Raw genomic sequence first — 13028 nt, 5'->3', positions numbered from 1 at the left:
GAACTTCTGGAAGTCTCCTTAAAAGGGAAGGTTGCTTGCAAGTAAATGTTTAATTAAAAAAATAAGTAGGAAAAAAAAAATAAGTAGGAAGAGGAAGTGCCAACTTCCTCCCTTCCTCTTTCCTTCCTGCTGGCTGAACTCAGACAAAATAGGTGGAGTTCAAGCGTCATCTTGGGCCACATGGAGCTAAGCTGGTAGGACGAGATGGTGAGTCACCATCCCAGACCTAAATGGCCTCCCCTTCCCTCCTCCTTTTTTTTTTTTTAATTTTATTTATTTATTCATGAGAGACAGACAGAGACATAGGCAGAGGGAGAAGCAGCCTCCCTGTGGGGAGCCCGATGCAGGACTTGATCCCAGGACCCCAGGATCATGCCCTTCAGCTCAACCACTGAACCACGCAGGTGCCTCCCTTCCCTCTTCCAAATTGTCAGCTCTTCTCTGGCAACCCTTTTCTTCAGCATTTAAACAGGCTCAAGTTTCTCCTAAGAGAAAACATACTCAATCTCATGTTGCCTTCTCTCTCTTCCTCTTCACAGCCTACCAGCTGGGAATAACGGATGACTCTCAAGGTCTCCAAGTCCCCCATATATCCTAACCATTCCTCAATTCATTGCATCTGGGTTTTTCTCTTTCTTTCTTTCTTTCTTTCTTTCTTCTTTCTCTTTCTTCTTTCTTTCTTAGATTTTATTTATTTGACAAGGAGAGCATGAGAGAGCACAGGCAGAGGGAGAGGCAGAGAGAGAGGGAAGCCTGATGTGGATCCCAAGACCCTGATATCATGACCTGAGCTATAGACACGTTTAGCCCACTGAGCCACCCAGGCACCCCTGCATCTGGTTTTCTGGGCTACCTTCCTACCTGAATGCCTGGGTCAAGGGCCTCTGGATGGCTAAACCTAATGGAGTTTCTTCAGTAATCTAACTAGAGCTCTCAAAAGTATGTTACATTTTGCCCATGCCCTCCTCCCCCTGGGTTCTATGTAGCCTCTGCTTCCCCTGCCTCTCCAGGCCTTGCTCCTGCTCCTTCACTGTTGTCTTCTCTAGTCCTCTCCATTTCAGGATTGACTTCTTTTCCTACATGTCTTAAAGGCACCTAAACTCAACATGTCCAAACCGAACTCAAGGCCATTCATTCCCTTCTCCCACTCCCCAGGATTTTCTAGCTGTTCTTTCCAGAAATCTGGGGGGAATCTCTGACAAACCTCTTCCCATCATCAACCCCAACCAATCCATGAATCAAGCCCTAACAATTTCATCTCCTACATAAAATCCATCCACTTGGCAGTGGCAGCTGACTCAAACCACTATCATCTCTTATCTCTTGCCTTGAGCGGACACAACGGTCCCTTAATTGGTCTTCACTTCAATACTCCTAAACATCTGTTTTGTCCAAAGTAGTCAAAGGGATCTTTCTACCAATGGGATCATGTCCCTGGCTTGCTCAGAAGTCAACAAGTTTCCTTTGTCCTCCGCATGAATAGCTCAACTCCCAGTCTGGGGCAGGCAAGGTCAGCCTTCGTCTCATTCAACCTTTCATCTGTGTTCCAGCCACAGAGACCTTCTGTGACATGCATGCGTCTTGAACTCACACTCACACACTCCCTTTTCTCGTGCCTTGTGCACTAGCTGTCTGCCCTCCATCCCATGCCACATCCATAAACTTCTCTTCCTAGCATTTAGCCCACCTCGAAAATGATTTATGTACGTAAACGGTGTCCTCCCCAATGAAAACAGTAGCTTTCGGAGGGTGTCTTTCTTGCAGCTTCATCCCTATAGGGCCAGGCATGGCCACCCAATGAATATTGATGGAGTAAATGAATAATTCACCGGGCCCCAAACCCAAAGTGTCCATAAAGAACCCAAATCCTAGGATCCCCGGGTGGATCAGAGGTTTAATGCCTGCCTTCAGCCCAGGGCGTGATCCTGGAGACCCTGGATCGAGTCCCACACCGGGTTCCCTGCATGGAGCCTGCTTCTCCCTCTACCTGTGTGTCTCTGCCTCTCTTTCTCTCTGTGTCTCTCATGAATAAATAAATAAAATCTTAAAAAAAAAAAAAAAAGAAGAACCCAAATCCGGTGTCTGAAAAGCATCCTGGAGAAAATGCGCAAATAAAATGGGCGAGAGGCAATCACTTAGGCAAGCCCTCCCTCTTCCCCCTTCCTCCCGGAGAGAAAGGGCGGAAAACGGCGCCTGCGCACACTCCCCGACCGCCCCATCCCCCTTCGGCCGCGCGGTGGCGCTGCGCGCGCGCTCCCGGCGGCGCGATCCTCCCGGCCGGCTTCAGGCCGCTCTAGCCGCCCTTCTCGCTTGCTCTGCTGGGAGGCGGGCGCAGCCGCGGGGGGTCCCTCCAAGATGGCGGCGCAGAGGAGGAGCCTGCTGCAGAGTGTGAGGAACCGAGCGGCTCCCCGGGCTGGGGGTTGGGAGCCCGAGGGGGCCCTGTCGGGTGCAGGCGCCGCTCCCTTCGGCCTGGCGAGGGGTGGCCGCCGCCCTCCCCTCTCCCGGGCCGGCCCCCCTCACCTCTCAGGCCGGGGAGCGCGTGCAGCCGCGCGAGGCCCGCGCGTGCGCGCTGCCGCCGGCCGTCGGGGGCTGGGACTCGCGGTGCTGCGACCCCGAGCGTCGAGGGCGCGTCGAGGGCGCGTCGAGGGTGGGGAGCGCGGTGCGCGCGGCGGCGGGGTGCCGGGCGGGGAGGCCAACCTCCCGGGTTTCCTGCCAGTTGCTTGACGTTGTAAGCTTAATTTATGTAGCAGCCCCGGGAGGTTCGCGTTTGACGGGTGAGGAAACCGAGGCACAGAGGCGCCGCGCAGCTAGTAAGTGGCAGAGTGACCCGAGTGGCAGCGAGTTCTGTTCCCGGCTTGGACGCACTATGCCTCAGTTTCCTTCCCTGTCACTGAGACTCGCCCGCGCCCCCTACCTCCCCCCCCCCCGGACCCTCGCGGGTCTGCAGCCGCTGCGTCCTCCTCAGGTGCCCAGGGATGCACACACACCTGGGCGCCCGGCGCCTGCCCTGCCCTGCGCGCGGGGGTGCAGGTTCCCTGGACCCTCCCCAGGTGGGGGGCGGCTGTTGCGCCTGCCTGTGGGCCGGTGCCTACGAGGAGTTCCACCAGCACTTATCACTAGGTGCCAGGCACTCAGTAAATGATTGTAAAAAAGCCTTTGTAGCCATGTCCAGTGCCTGGCCTTGGCCTCACAGAGGTGCAGCAGACATTGGCCCTCCTGCCCTTGAGGGTCTTAATTAAGGCATCAGAGTCGGAGGGAGGGGTGACCTGCAGTTCTGCACACTAGTGACAGGCTTCGTGTAGGCTGTCTTTGAAATTGGTCTCCCGGTGAGGATTGCTCCCCTCTGTTAGCCGCCCCTTTATTGGGCTGGTGCTCTGCCTGTCACCTTGTCATGGAGTTAGATAGTCCTGGCCCTCTGCTTTGTAAGCTTCCAGAGGGCAGAGCCTCTGTGCCAATTTCCCATTGTGAAAATCCCAGGAATACAAGCAGGACTGTAGTGAATGCTGGAAGTGGGAACTACTGTGGGGCGGCTTGGCTTGGTGAGGAGAGTGGCTTCCAGCTCCTTCTCTTCTGGGTGTGATGGGGCCCAGAAGACTCAGGTTAGACAGAAGCTTTGCTAGTGCCAGCTCGTGTTCCTGGGTAGAAGTGGAAACTTTTAAAGACAGGATAATTAGCTTTAAGCGCATAGTATCGTGCTGAAGGGTAAGGGGATGGTAGCAGTGTCCACATGAGGCCCCTCTCACCCTAATGATGATCAAGCTATCTCTGCTCACAGGGTGTCTGAGTGTCCAGCAGTGTGTGATTGTCCAGGCTCGCTGACCTCTCCACTGGCCTGAGTCTGGTAAGGGCAGCTCAGATAACATCATTGAACAGAGGGCTGTAAGGGCTACTAGGCTGTGGTTGCAGGGCCTGGGGACACAAAGATAGGTAAAGTGTGTGCGCACCCTCAGTGCGTTTGCAGCATAGGAGGAGCCACCTACCACTAACATAAGGAGGAAGGCACTGGGTTGTCAGTGTTGAGGGGCTGTGGGTGGCCTGATTTGACTGGGTCAGTGGAAGCTTGCAGGGAGGCCTGGGGATTTGCTGCCAACATGGTGCTGGGAGGGTGTGCTGGGGCCAGATGGCAGAGCATTGAGTTTCACCTTTGGTCCCCAGCCAGCATGGTACCTTAAAAGTCTTTTTTTTTTTTTTTTTGGTACCTTAAAAGTCTTGAAGAAAAGAAGAGCTTTTGAAGATAGCTTGATGTGTCCAAAGGAACTTGGGCCCTTCGCAACCTAACAAAAGTACAAGTCTCATATGGACTTGGGCAAGCCACTTAACATCCCTGAACTTTGGTTCCCAAGAGAAAGGACTCCCAGGAGCATTATTAGGATTCATTGAACTAACACATTACAGTCCTGGCCTCGCATGGTCACAGACCAGCATGAAGTTTCACCTTTGGTTCTGAGCACTGACCATGTGGCAGGCACAGTGTAGGTACAGGGGACACTTTTCCTCATGAAGCCTCTGTTCTAATGAGGGAGACAGTAATGATGAGTAAATACAGATTCTAAACAACACAATATCTGTAGCATCAGGTGTTGTGAGAATAGTCTGGATTCAGAGAATGGTGGGGGGAGCCTTTTAGAGTGATATGGGAAGAACCTTCAACATTTGATGGGATGAAGTAGGGGATTTGGGAGGGAGTATTCCTGCTTGAAGGAATAGGGCTGCAAAGGCGAATGTGTTTGGGGAGTGCCAAGGAGGCCAGCGTGGCTGGAGTATGTGGTGGGGAGCGGTGGTAGCCAAGGTCCCAGGGACCTTACAGACACTGTGGACTTTGGATTCTATTCTAAGTGTGTTGTGAAACTGGGTGCTTTTTAGGAGGGCTGTATTTTGGAGGAAGAGCTGTTAGGATTTGCTAGTGGATCAGATGTGGGGGGGCCTGACAGGGGAAGAAGATTCTAGAAGCATTGCAGGGCTCCAGTGCTCTTTACTGGGATAGGGAACCCTGGAAGAGGAGCACATTTGAGGCTGGGAGAATCAGGAGTTTGGTTTTGCCTGTGCTACTCTGTACTTAATTATAAAAAGAAAAATCAACTTGAAATTAATGTTTTTACCTTAGAAATCTTAGTTTGAGCAGCTACATCTACAAGACCACAGGCGCTAGCTCTCTATTTTTTCTAATACACATAAGAAATATGCCCCCACTTTAAATGTCCATTAGGCCATCACCTACAGCCATCTCCTCCATGGTCAGAACGTGGCCCAGCTGCTCCAGCACACAGTGAGTGCTCCACAACTATTTAGGAGTCCCTTTAAGAATGTGCTAGGACTATATTTGTGATGAAAACATAGAGAGCCTTTGATGCAAACCCTACTGGGAGAGGTGGGGGCCAGGAGCTGAGCTGGTCCCGGAGGAGTGGAAGGCAAAGGGCGTCATTCAGAAAGACAGAGATGGCAGGAGGCACAGGGCATTTTAAGCTATTTGGGGAGAAAGAACAGCTGCCTCCCTCCCCTCCCCTGAGCCATCTTCCTGGGGGCATTATTCTCTCATTCTGAGCTTCCTTTTTGCCTCCGAGGAATTTGGGTGCTTTCAGCACAAAAACACTCAGCCTTTTCATACTATAATTTGATATTCAAGCTGTAGCCTAGACTTGGAACCAGTCTTTGTCCGCTTCGGCTGCCCAGGAGTTTGAGATGAGTCTCTGCGGGGACTTTCATGGACTATTATTCTGTGACACGGTTGCGTAGGTGTGTGAGGTTGCTTGAAGTGAATGTGCACATGGAGTTTGTAACCCTTTTAACCAGTTATGGGCAGTTGGATCACCAGAGATACTTCTCATACCAAAATAGGAATTTTGGGAACTCCCTCACACAGGTCAAAATCAGGCTTTTGGAAGCAGCCTCCTTCCTCACCATATTTTGTGTTCAGCTTCTTCGGGAGACACCAATTTGCAACCCATCAAAGAGTTAAAGTGTCGCACGCTCATGGTGGTCTGTATTTACGCAGCTCAGTGACAAGGCTATGTTAGCGCCAGGCGCCCCCTTCTCAGCTCGGTTCCTCGCCCGCTGGTGCTGGCAGGCCTGGCATTTGTGGGCGTGGGAGAAAGTATGTGTCAGCGTGTGCCGGGGTGGGGTAGGGGGTGGTTTTGTGACTAGGAAATACACGACCTTTCTGAAAATTGTTCAGAACTGTGGAGGAAGGAAGCAAGAGACTTGGCAGTGGGGTGCGATCGGCAGCGGAAGGTGGGACTGGCTAATCCCCGATGGAGGGAAGAGAGCCGGGACAGCAAGGTGGCAACTCGCCCGGCCACAGCAGCATCAGAGTGCTTTCTGGGCCACCGCTCAAATCAGGGAGGACCGAGTACTCTCCCACTCCTGCATGGGCAGAACCTCCTTGAATTCTCTGGCCACTTGTCATTGAACGTCTGAGGTGCTGTGGGGCCTTCCACGGAAGGAGCTCTCATAAGTAGATGAGAAACTGTCCATATATCATTGGATCCAAGACACCTTTAATTATAAGGACCTGTCATTATTTTATATACTACTAAGAAAGAAAACACACTGCTAATTAACTTGTAACACACCAATTTCAGGTATTAAAAGATTGAAAATATATGTCTTGGAATCAGTGAAATAAGTAGCTGATTAAAGATACTAGGCTAGGGATCCCTGGGTGGCTCAGTGGTTTAGCGCTTGCCTTTGGCCCAAGGCCCGATCCTAGAGACCTAGGATCAAGTCCCATGTCGGGCTCCCTGCATGGAGCCTGCTTCTCCCTCTGCCTATGTCTCTGCCTCTCTCTCTATGTCTATCATGAATAAATAAATAAAATCTTAAAAAAAAAAAAAGATACTAGGCTATAAAACAACAACAAAACAGAGGCATCTGGCTGGCTCCTCAGAAGAGCATATGTGATTCTTGATCTCAGGGTCGAGTTCAAGCCCCACTTTGGGTGTAGAGATTATTTAAATTAAAAAAAAAAAAAAAAACAGTACCACGCTGTAGCATGAGTTGCCAAAACACTAGACAGTGAGTGACCAGTATGCCTAGTAAGCCACTAGGATGGATTTCTCAGGGAAGAGGCCCTGTAGCCTTGGGCAGTTATTTTCCTGGAGTGTGGGACAGGTACAGTGAGGGGGGGTTTGGTGTGTGCTGACATAAAACTCATTGTTACATATTGCACAGGTTATTTGTTTTTCAGTTCTCTTTCAGACTGATGAGATCCAAGAGGTAAAGACTTGATTTGGTCCTAGTGGGTCCTTAACACCTTTCTGATTCTTGCTAGTCCTCGCCCACGCTTTTTTTTTTTTTAAAGATTTATTTATTTTTTTTAAGATTTTTTAAAAAAAAATTATGATAGAGAGAGAGAGGCAGAGACACAGGCAGAGGGAGAAGCAGGCTCCATGGCCTGGAGCCCGACGCAGGACTCGATCCCTGGACTCCAGGATCATGCCCTGGGCTGAAGGTGGGCACTAAACCACTGAGCCACCCAGGGATCCCCTAAAAAGATTTATTTATTCATAAGAGACACAGAGAGGCAGAGACATAGGAGAAGCAGGCTCCCTTCAGTGAGCCGGATGTGGGACTCAATCGCAGGACACCAGGATCACAACCTGAGCCGAAGGCAGATGCTCAACCACTGAGACACCTAGGTGTCCCCAAATTTTATTTTTAAGTAATATGTACACCCAGGATGGGGCTTGAACTCACAACCTGGAGATGAAGAGTCACATGCTCCACTGACTGAGCTGGCTAGGTGTCCTACTCCCACATTAAAAAAAAAAAAATGATTTTTAAAGACCATTTATTTTAATCAGTGTCTATTTCAATTTTTTTTTTTTACAGTAGAATAAATATTTGTCTTGATGATTGTAGATACGTAAGGCTGTTTCGTAGCATTCAGAACCACCACAACAATGGTGGTCTTCCTGACTGGTGTGTAGTCTACGGTAATTATAAGGGATTACTTGTCTGAAACTGTTAAACCAGCAGGACTGCATTTATGCATCCATCATCTTCAGGATTGTTGGTAACCTGGGCATATTTTCCCCAAATAACTTTGCCTCTTTGTGTCACAAGGCCCAACTCACTCATGTGAGGTGATCAGTGACAGTACCTTTGTGGTAATAACACCCAAAGTTGTATATAGTGGGGATGAGGGATTCTTTTTTACACCGAGTATTGGCAGGCAAAAGGTGGCTTTCAATTCAGGATGTGTTACATGGGCCTTTTTGAAACATAAGCCCATTGGCCTAATGAATCTTTCATATTTAGGTGGTTTTCTAGTAAACCCGTCTCCAACAAAGCAGACTTTAGTGACCATCCTCTTCCACGCTTTCTTTTTTCTCTTTCCTGTTTGAATGACTTTTAGTACTTCTGTTTCTCCCTGAGCACGAACTTTGGGTAAAGGAACTTCCCACTTCCTGCTTTTTCTTTTCATTTTTGTTTAATCATATTGGAAAGTACTTTAGCTTGGGACTGCCCCTCCCTGTCCAGTAGATATACAGGTACTGCTCCTTGTGGAGTCTTTTCATCATTCTTTTGTTTGGTGTTTCTCTTTTCATGCATCTTGATAGTCTTTTTCATTTGTATTTTTTCAGCATGGTGCAGTTTATGATAGAGCTTAGCTTTCATACCAGTCATCTTTTTCACTTTCTTTGAACGTTCATGAGCCTCTCAACCTTCTTTCTTTCTCTTTTTCTCCTGGTAATCCAAATGATAGCCCTAGCGCTTCCCGTGTAACTCAATATATTCATTTTGTAGCATTGTGATGAGCTGCCAGGGGCAGCTGCTGGACTCAAAGAGGCTCTCAACCTTCTCTCAACCTTCAGGTCTCCCAGGCCCATGAGCTAACTCCACCCATTTTTAAAAAATTTTAACAGAACAGGGCTCTAGCTCAAAATCTATAGCAGGCAGCAGGCTCAGCTAGAATTTAATAATCTTGTTTTGTTTTCATTTTTTTATTATCTTCAAGATTTAGTATTACAGGTTTTCTCTTTATCATACTGAATTTTATGTTCAAAATGAAATCATTTGAGTAAAAGAAAATGTGGCAGCATAAAGAAAAAATAGGTGGGTTAATTTCTTAAAGATAGTAAATGGATGGTTGAGGTGTGGGAAACATGGGCCTCTGGTGCTGGTTGGATTTGAGCAGGGCCTTTGGAGGTGGATGGGGCTCAGAAAGAGAAAAGGGGAGGCCTTGGAATGCCTGGGTGGTTCAGTGGTTGAGCATCTGCCTTTTTGCTCAGTCTTGATCCTGGGGTCCTGGGATTGAGTCTCATCAGACTTCCTGTGGGGAGCCTGCTTTTCCCTCTGCCTATGTCTCTGCCTCTCTCTCTGTGTCTCTCATGAATAAATATATGAAATCTTAAAAAAAAAAAAAAAGAAAAGAAAAGGGGAGGTCTTGCCTCACACCATGGATACTTTTTAATATTCTTTTGGGTAATTTTTTTTCTTACTTCTCCTTTATTTTAGTAGCAACCCAAGTCCAATTGGCTAGGAACTTTATGTTTAAAGACTGTCAGTGTGAAATAACTAGGACTGTGCTCAGTCACTTTCATATGTATAAATAGTTGATTTGATTTAAAGTGTATGCCTGCTTCTGTGACTGTACCTGTAGGGTCAGTGGCCTCTTGGTTTGAGATCCCCAAAATACATTCGTCCTTTCAAGTAGAGCAAACCTTTGGTGACGGTGTTACTTCCCTCCTGAGTTGGTGCCGACACCTCCTGCTAGAAGTAGGTTAGCTTCGCATGTTTTTTGTTCTGCTCACAGCTTTTCAGAAATCTTTTGGAACCCTGCGTAGGCCTTATCTGTACAAGATAGACAGCTGGGTGAGATTGTTAATCTTCAAAGGTAAGATTCAAAATTATGTCAACAGACTGGAAAGCTGAGATGAAAGCATTAAGATAGAATCCAACTAATGTAAATTTAGGTTTAAAAAATCCTCTATAGGAGTGTGGTTGGGGGAGACCGACTGGAGAGGACCTCAGAGGAAAAAGACTTTGTTGTTTTAGTTGACAGCAAGTAGGCATTTTCACATGGAGGCTAGATGTCCATCTTTTCTTTAAGTGTATATAGGCTTTTGGTTTTTGTGTCTTGATTTTTCTATCCTACCACTCTATTGATTTCTTTTATTTGAGTTAATTTTAATATTAATTCTTTAGGTTTTCCAAGTACTATCCTATCAACTGCAGATGGAGATAATTGTACCTCTCCAGTTCTGAAGCTCTGCTTTTTTTTTCTCTTATCTAATTGTAGGGGCTGACACCTCTAGTTCAATGTTAGGTATGGAGAAGGTGGGCATCTTTGCTGTGTTTCTGATCTTAATGAGAATACCTCTTGTGTTTCCCCACAAAGTAGAATTCTGGCATTGTTACCAACTGAAGTATACACGTAATGACATGTTAAGGAAGTATCCATTGGGGCGTCTAGGTGGCTTAGTAGGTTAAGCGTCTGTCTTTGGCTCAGGTTATGATCCCAGAGTCCTGGGATCAAGCCCCACACTGCTTCTCCCTCTCCCTCTCCCTGCCATTCCCCTGCTTGTACATGTGCTCTCTCTCTGTCAAATAAATAAATAAAATCTTAAAAAGAAAGAAAGGAAGAAAGAATCTGTTGATTACTGTTTTCTTGAGTGTTATTATTGGGAATGCACAGACAGTCCTAAAATAAACAATAGCCCTGGAGTCCATACCCATTCACCTGAAAACCAATTGCTAGTTAATGAAATAATATATAGTTGACCCTTAACATGGGTTTGAACTGTGCAGATTTATTCCATAAATACAATACTATAAGTGTATGTTCTTTTCCTTAAGATTTTCTTCTTTTTCTTTTTTTTCTTTTTTTAAGATTATTAGAGAGTGTGTGCATGTGCACACACATGGGGGGAGGGGCGGAGGGAGAGGGAAGAGAGAATTTTAAGCAGACTTCACACTGAGCTTGGAGCCTAATACAGAGCTTGATCCCAGGACCTTGAGATCAGACCTGAGCTGAAACCAAGAGTTGGATGCTTAACCAACTGCACCACCCAGGGGTCCCATTCCTTAGATTTTCTTTTTATAAAAAATTTTTTTGGGGAAAGATTTTATTATTTGAGACAGAGTATGAGAGAGAATGAGGTGGAGGGGAGCAGGAGAGGGAGAAGCCAGCTCCCTGCTGAGCAGGAAGCTCGACGCGGAGCTTGAACCTGGGACCCTGGAATCATGACCAGAGCCGAAGGCAGACCCTTAACTGACTGAGCCACCTAGGCACTCCTGATTTTCTTAATATTTTCTTTTTTCTAGCTTACTTTATATAAAACATATGACCTACAAAACATGTTAATTGTTTATGTTATTGGTAAGGCTTCCAGTCCCCTGTAGCCTATGTTAGTAGTTAAGGTTTTGGGAAGTCAGAAGTCACACGTGGACTTCCGACTGTGCAGGAGGTTGGTGTCCTTAACACCTGCATTGTTCAAGAGTCAACTATATTTCCAAAATATTGCTAGCTCAACCTTATGAAAATCAGATTTCCAAAAGAGCACATAACATCATAGAGGTGTCCAGGTACTAGTCATAAATACTGTCTGAAGAAGAAAGTGCTTGTAAGTAGATTGACCACCGTCATACAGTTTTTTAGGTTTGGGAGAGCTTGTTTTTCCCCAACAAGCAGGTGTGGCCTCAGCAGTCTGGGGCAGCATCAGCCTGCTCCCCATAGCAGTGTCATGAGTGTCCATCGGGAAGTGCTTCAGAAGAGTGATCCCTGTGCCCTGAAACACTGGCGTGGGCAGTTGCTTGCTCCAGTTTGTTTCCTACCTTCCTTGTAAAAGACTCTTTCATTAGTGTTTTTCATAGCATATCTCACAATGTAAAGTGAGCCTATAAGTTGCTTGGGTAATATTTATTTTTTTGCTAGAAAGTATTAGTTTGTTGGAAAGATTCAAGCCCATGGAAGCCTGTCTTGGTCCCTTGTGGGAGGTAGGGAATAGCAGAGGAAGCACCACAGTTGCAGCACCAATGACAGGTTTAAATCGTGGGAGATAATTTGTATTGTCCATCTCCTATTCAAGGACACATTCAGTGCATCTTAATCTTATTTATTTGAGAGTATGAGTGACAGCACCAAGCAGAGGGGGAGGGGCAGAGGGAGAAGGAGAAGCAGACTCCCCACTGATCAGGGAGCCCGAAGTGGGACTGGATCCCAGGACTCTGGGATCATAACCTGAGCTGAAGGCAGATACTCAGCCAGCTGAGCCACCCAGGTGCCCTCAGTGCATCTTAATTTCATCTTTAATCACAGACGGGATTCTAGAAAGTATAAATATCTTCTACTGTGCTTTAAAATAGCTGTGGCGCTTCGGAGTGCTGAATATTGGTCTCTTGACCCATCTTTTCAGGAGGAGGACATGGGACATGCCTAATTGGGGAGATGCTTTTTTGCTTAATCTCATGCTTAATTCCATTTGGATTGGAGGCAAGGGATAGACCCTAGAAAAAAGGGCTGCTTTTGGAGATTGATTTACTAGGTTGCCTGAGACCTTTGTGAGGTCCCTGACAATGGTGGTATACTAATCAGATCTAAGACCTAAGGGATGATTGGCAACAAAGCAGTTCATTGAAAAAATAATTATTTCTTTGACAGTGGACTCTTTCCAGTGGTGTGGAAGGGCTTAACCTTTTTCCCACCCAGGCACACATGTGCATGTATATACATGAACAGAGTACATGGACCCCTCTGGTCCACTGCAGAGGCCACACTGGCCTTTTTGAATTTCCTTAAACCTCACACACTTATTATTCTACCTCAGGGTCTTTCCACATGCTGTTTCCTCTGCCTAGAAGTTTCCTTTGCCATTTTCTGTAATGGCCACTGCTCCGTAATCATTTAGGTATGGCTTAGTGGTCGCCTCTTCTGATCATTTCATCTGAAAGACCCCTCACCATCCCTGGCTGTCTCCTTACTCTAATTTAATTTTCTCCATGGCAAATATCTTTGTCTCAAATAGCTTTATTTATTGTATTGCATGTTTGAAGTTTCTTTTTCACTAGAAAGGAGACTTCAAACAAGG

At 46.9% G+C, this 13028-nt stretch overlaps 1 protein-coding gene and 1 pseudogene across 5 annotated transcripts in view; one reads left to right on the top strand and one right to left on the bottom strand.

Moving 5' to 3' along the window:
- The first annotated feature begins 2292 nt into the window (after window positions 1-2292).
- Window positions 2293-13028, top strand: part of TAB1 (TGF-beta activated kinase 1 (MAP3K7) binding protein 1) — a 33618-nt gene continuing 22882 nt past the window's right edge. Inside the window, exons 1-2 of one of the 5 annotated variants that reach the window (XM_055327885.1) lie at window positions 2318-2388; window positions 3776-3841. Coding sequence is in view for 1 of the 5 variants with exons in the window: in XM_055327886.1 (XP_055183861.1) it covers window positions 2356-2388 (33 nt within the window). In the remaining 4 variants the exon portion in view is untranslated. Of the gene's footprint in view, window positions 2389-2748; window positions 2811-3775; window positions 3842-13028 lie in introns of those variants that run through there. The other 4 variants (XM_055327887.1, XM_055327886.1, XM_055327888.1 and 1 more) reach the window with 4 other exon arrangements.
- On the bottom strand, window positions 7812-12510 carry LOC129511326 (ribosome biogenesis protein NSA2 homolog; annotated as a pseudogene).

This window comes from Nyctereutes procyonoides, unplaced genomic scaffold (genome assembly GCF_905146905.1).
Source record: "Nyctereutes procyonoides isolate TBG_1078 unplaced genomic scaffold, NYPRO_anot_genome, whole genome shotgun sequence".
NCBI lineage: Eukaryota > Metazoa > Chordata > Mammalia > Carnivora > Canidae > Nyctereutes > Nyctereutes procyonoides.
The sequence above is the reverse complement of the archived record's forward strand: the minus strand, read 5'-3'. Positions and strand labels throughout refer to the sequence as shown.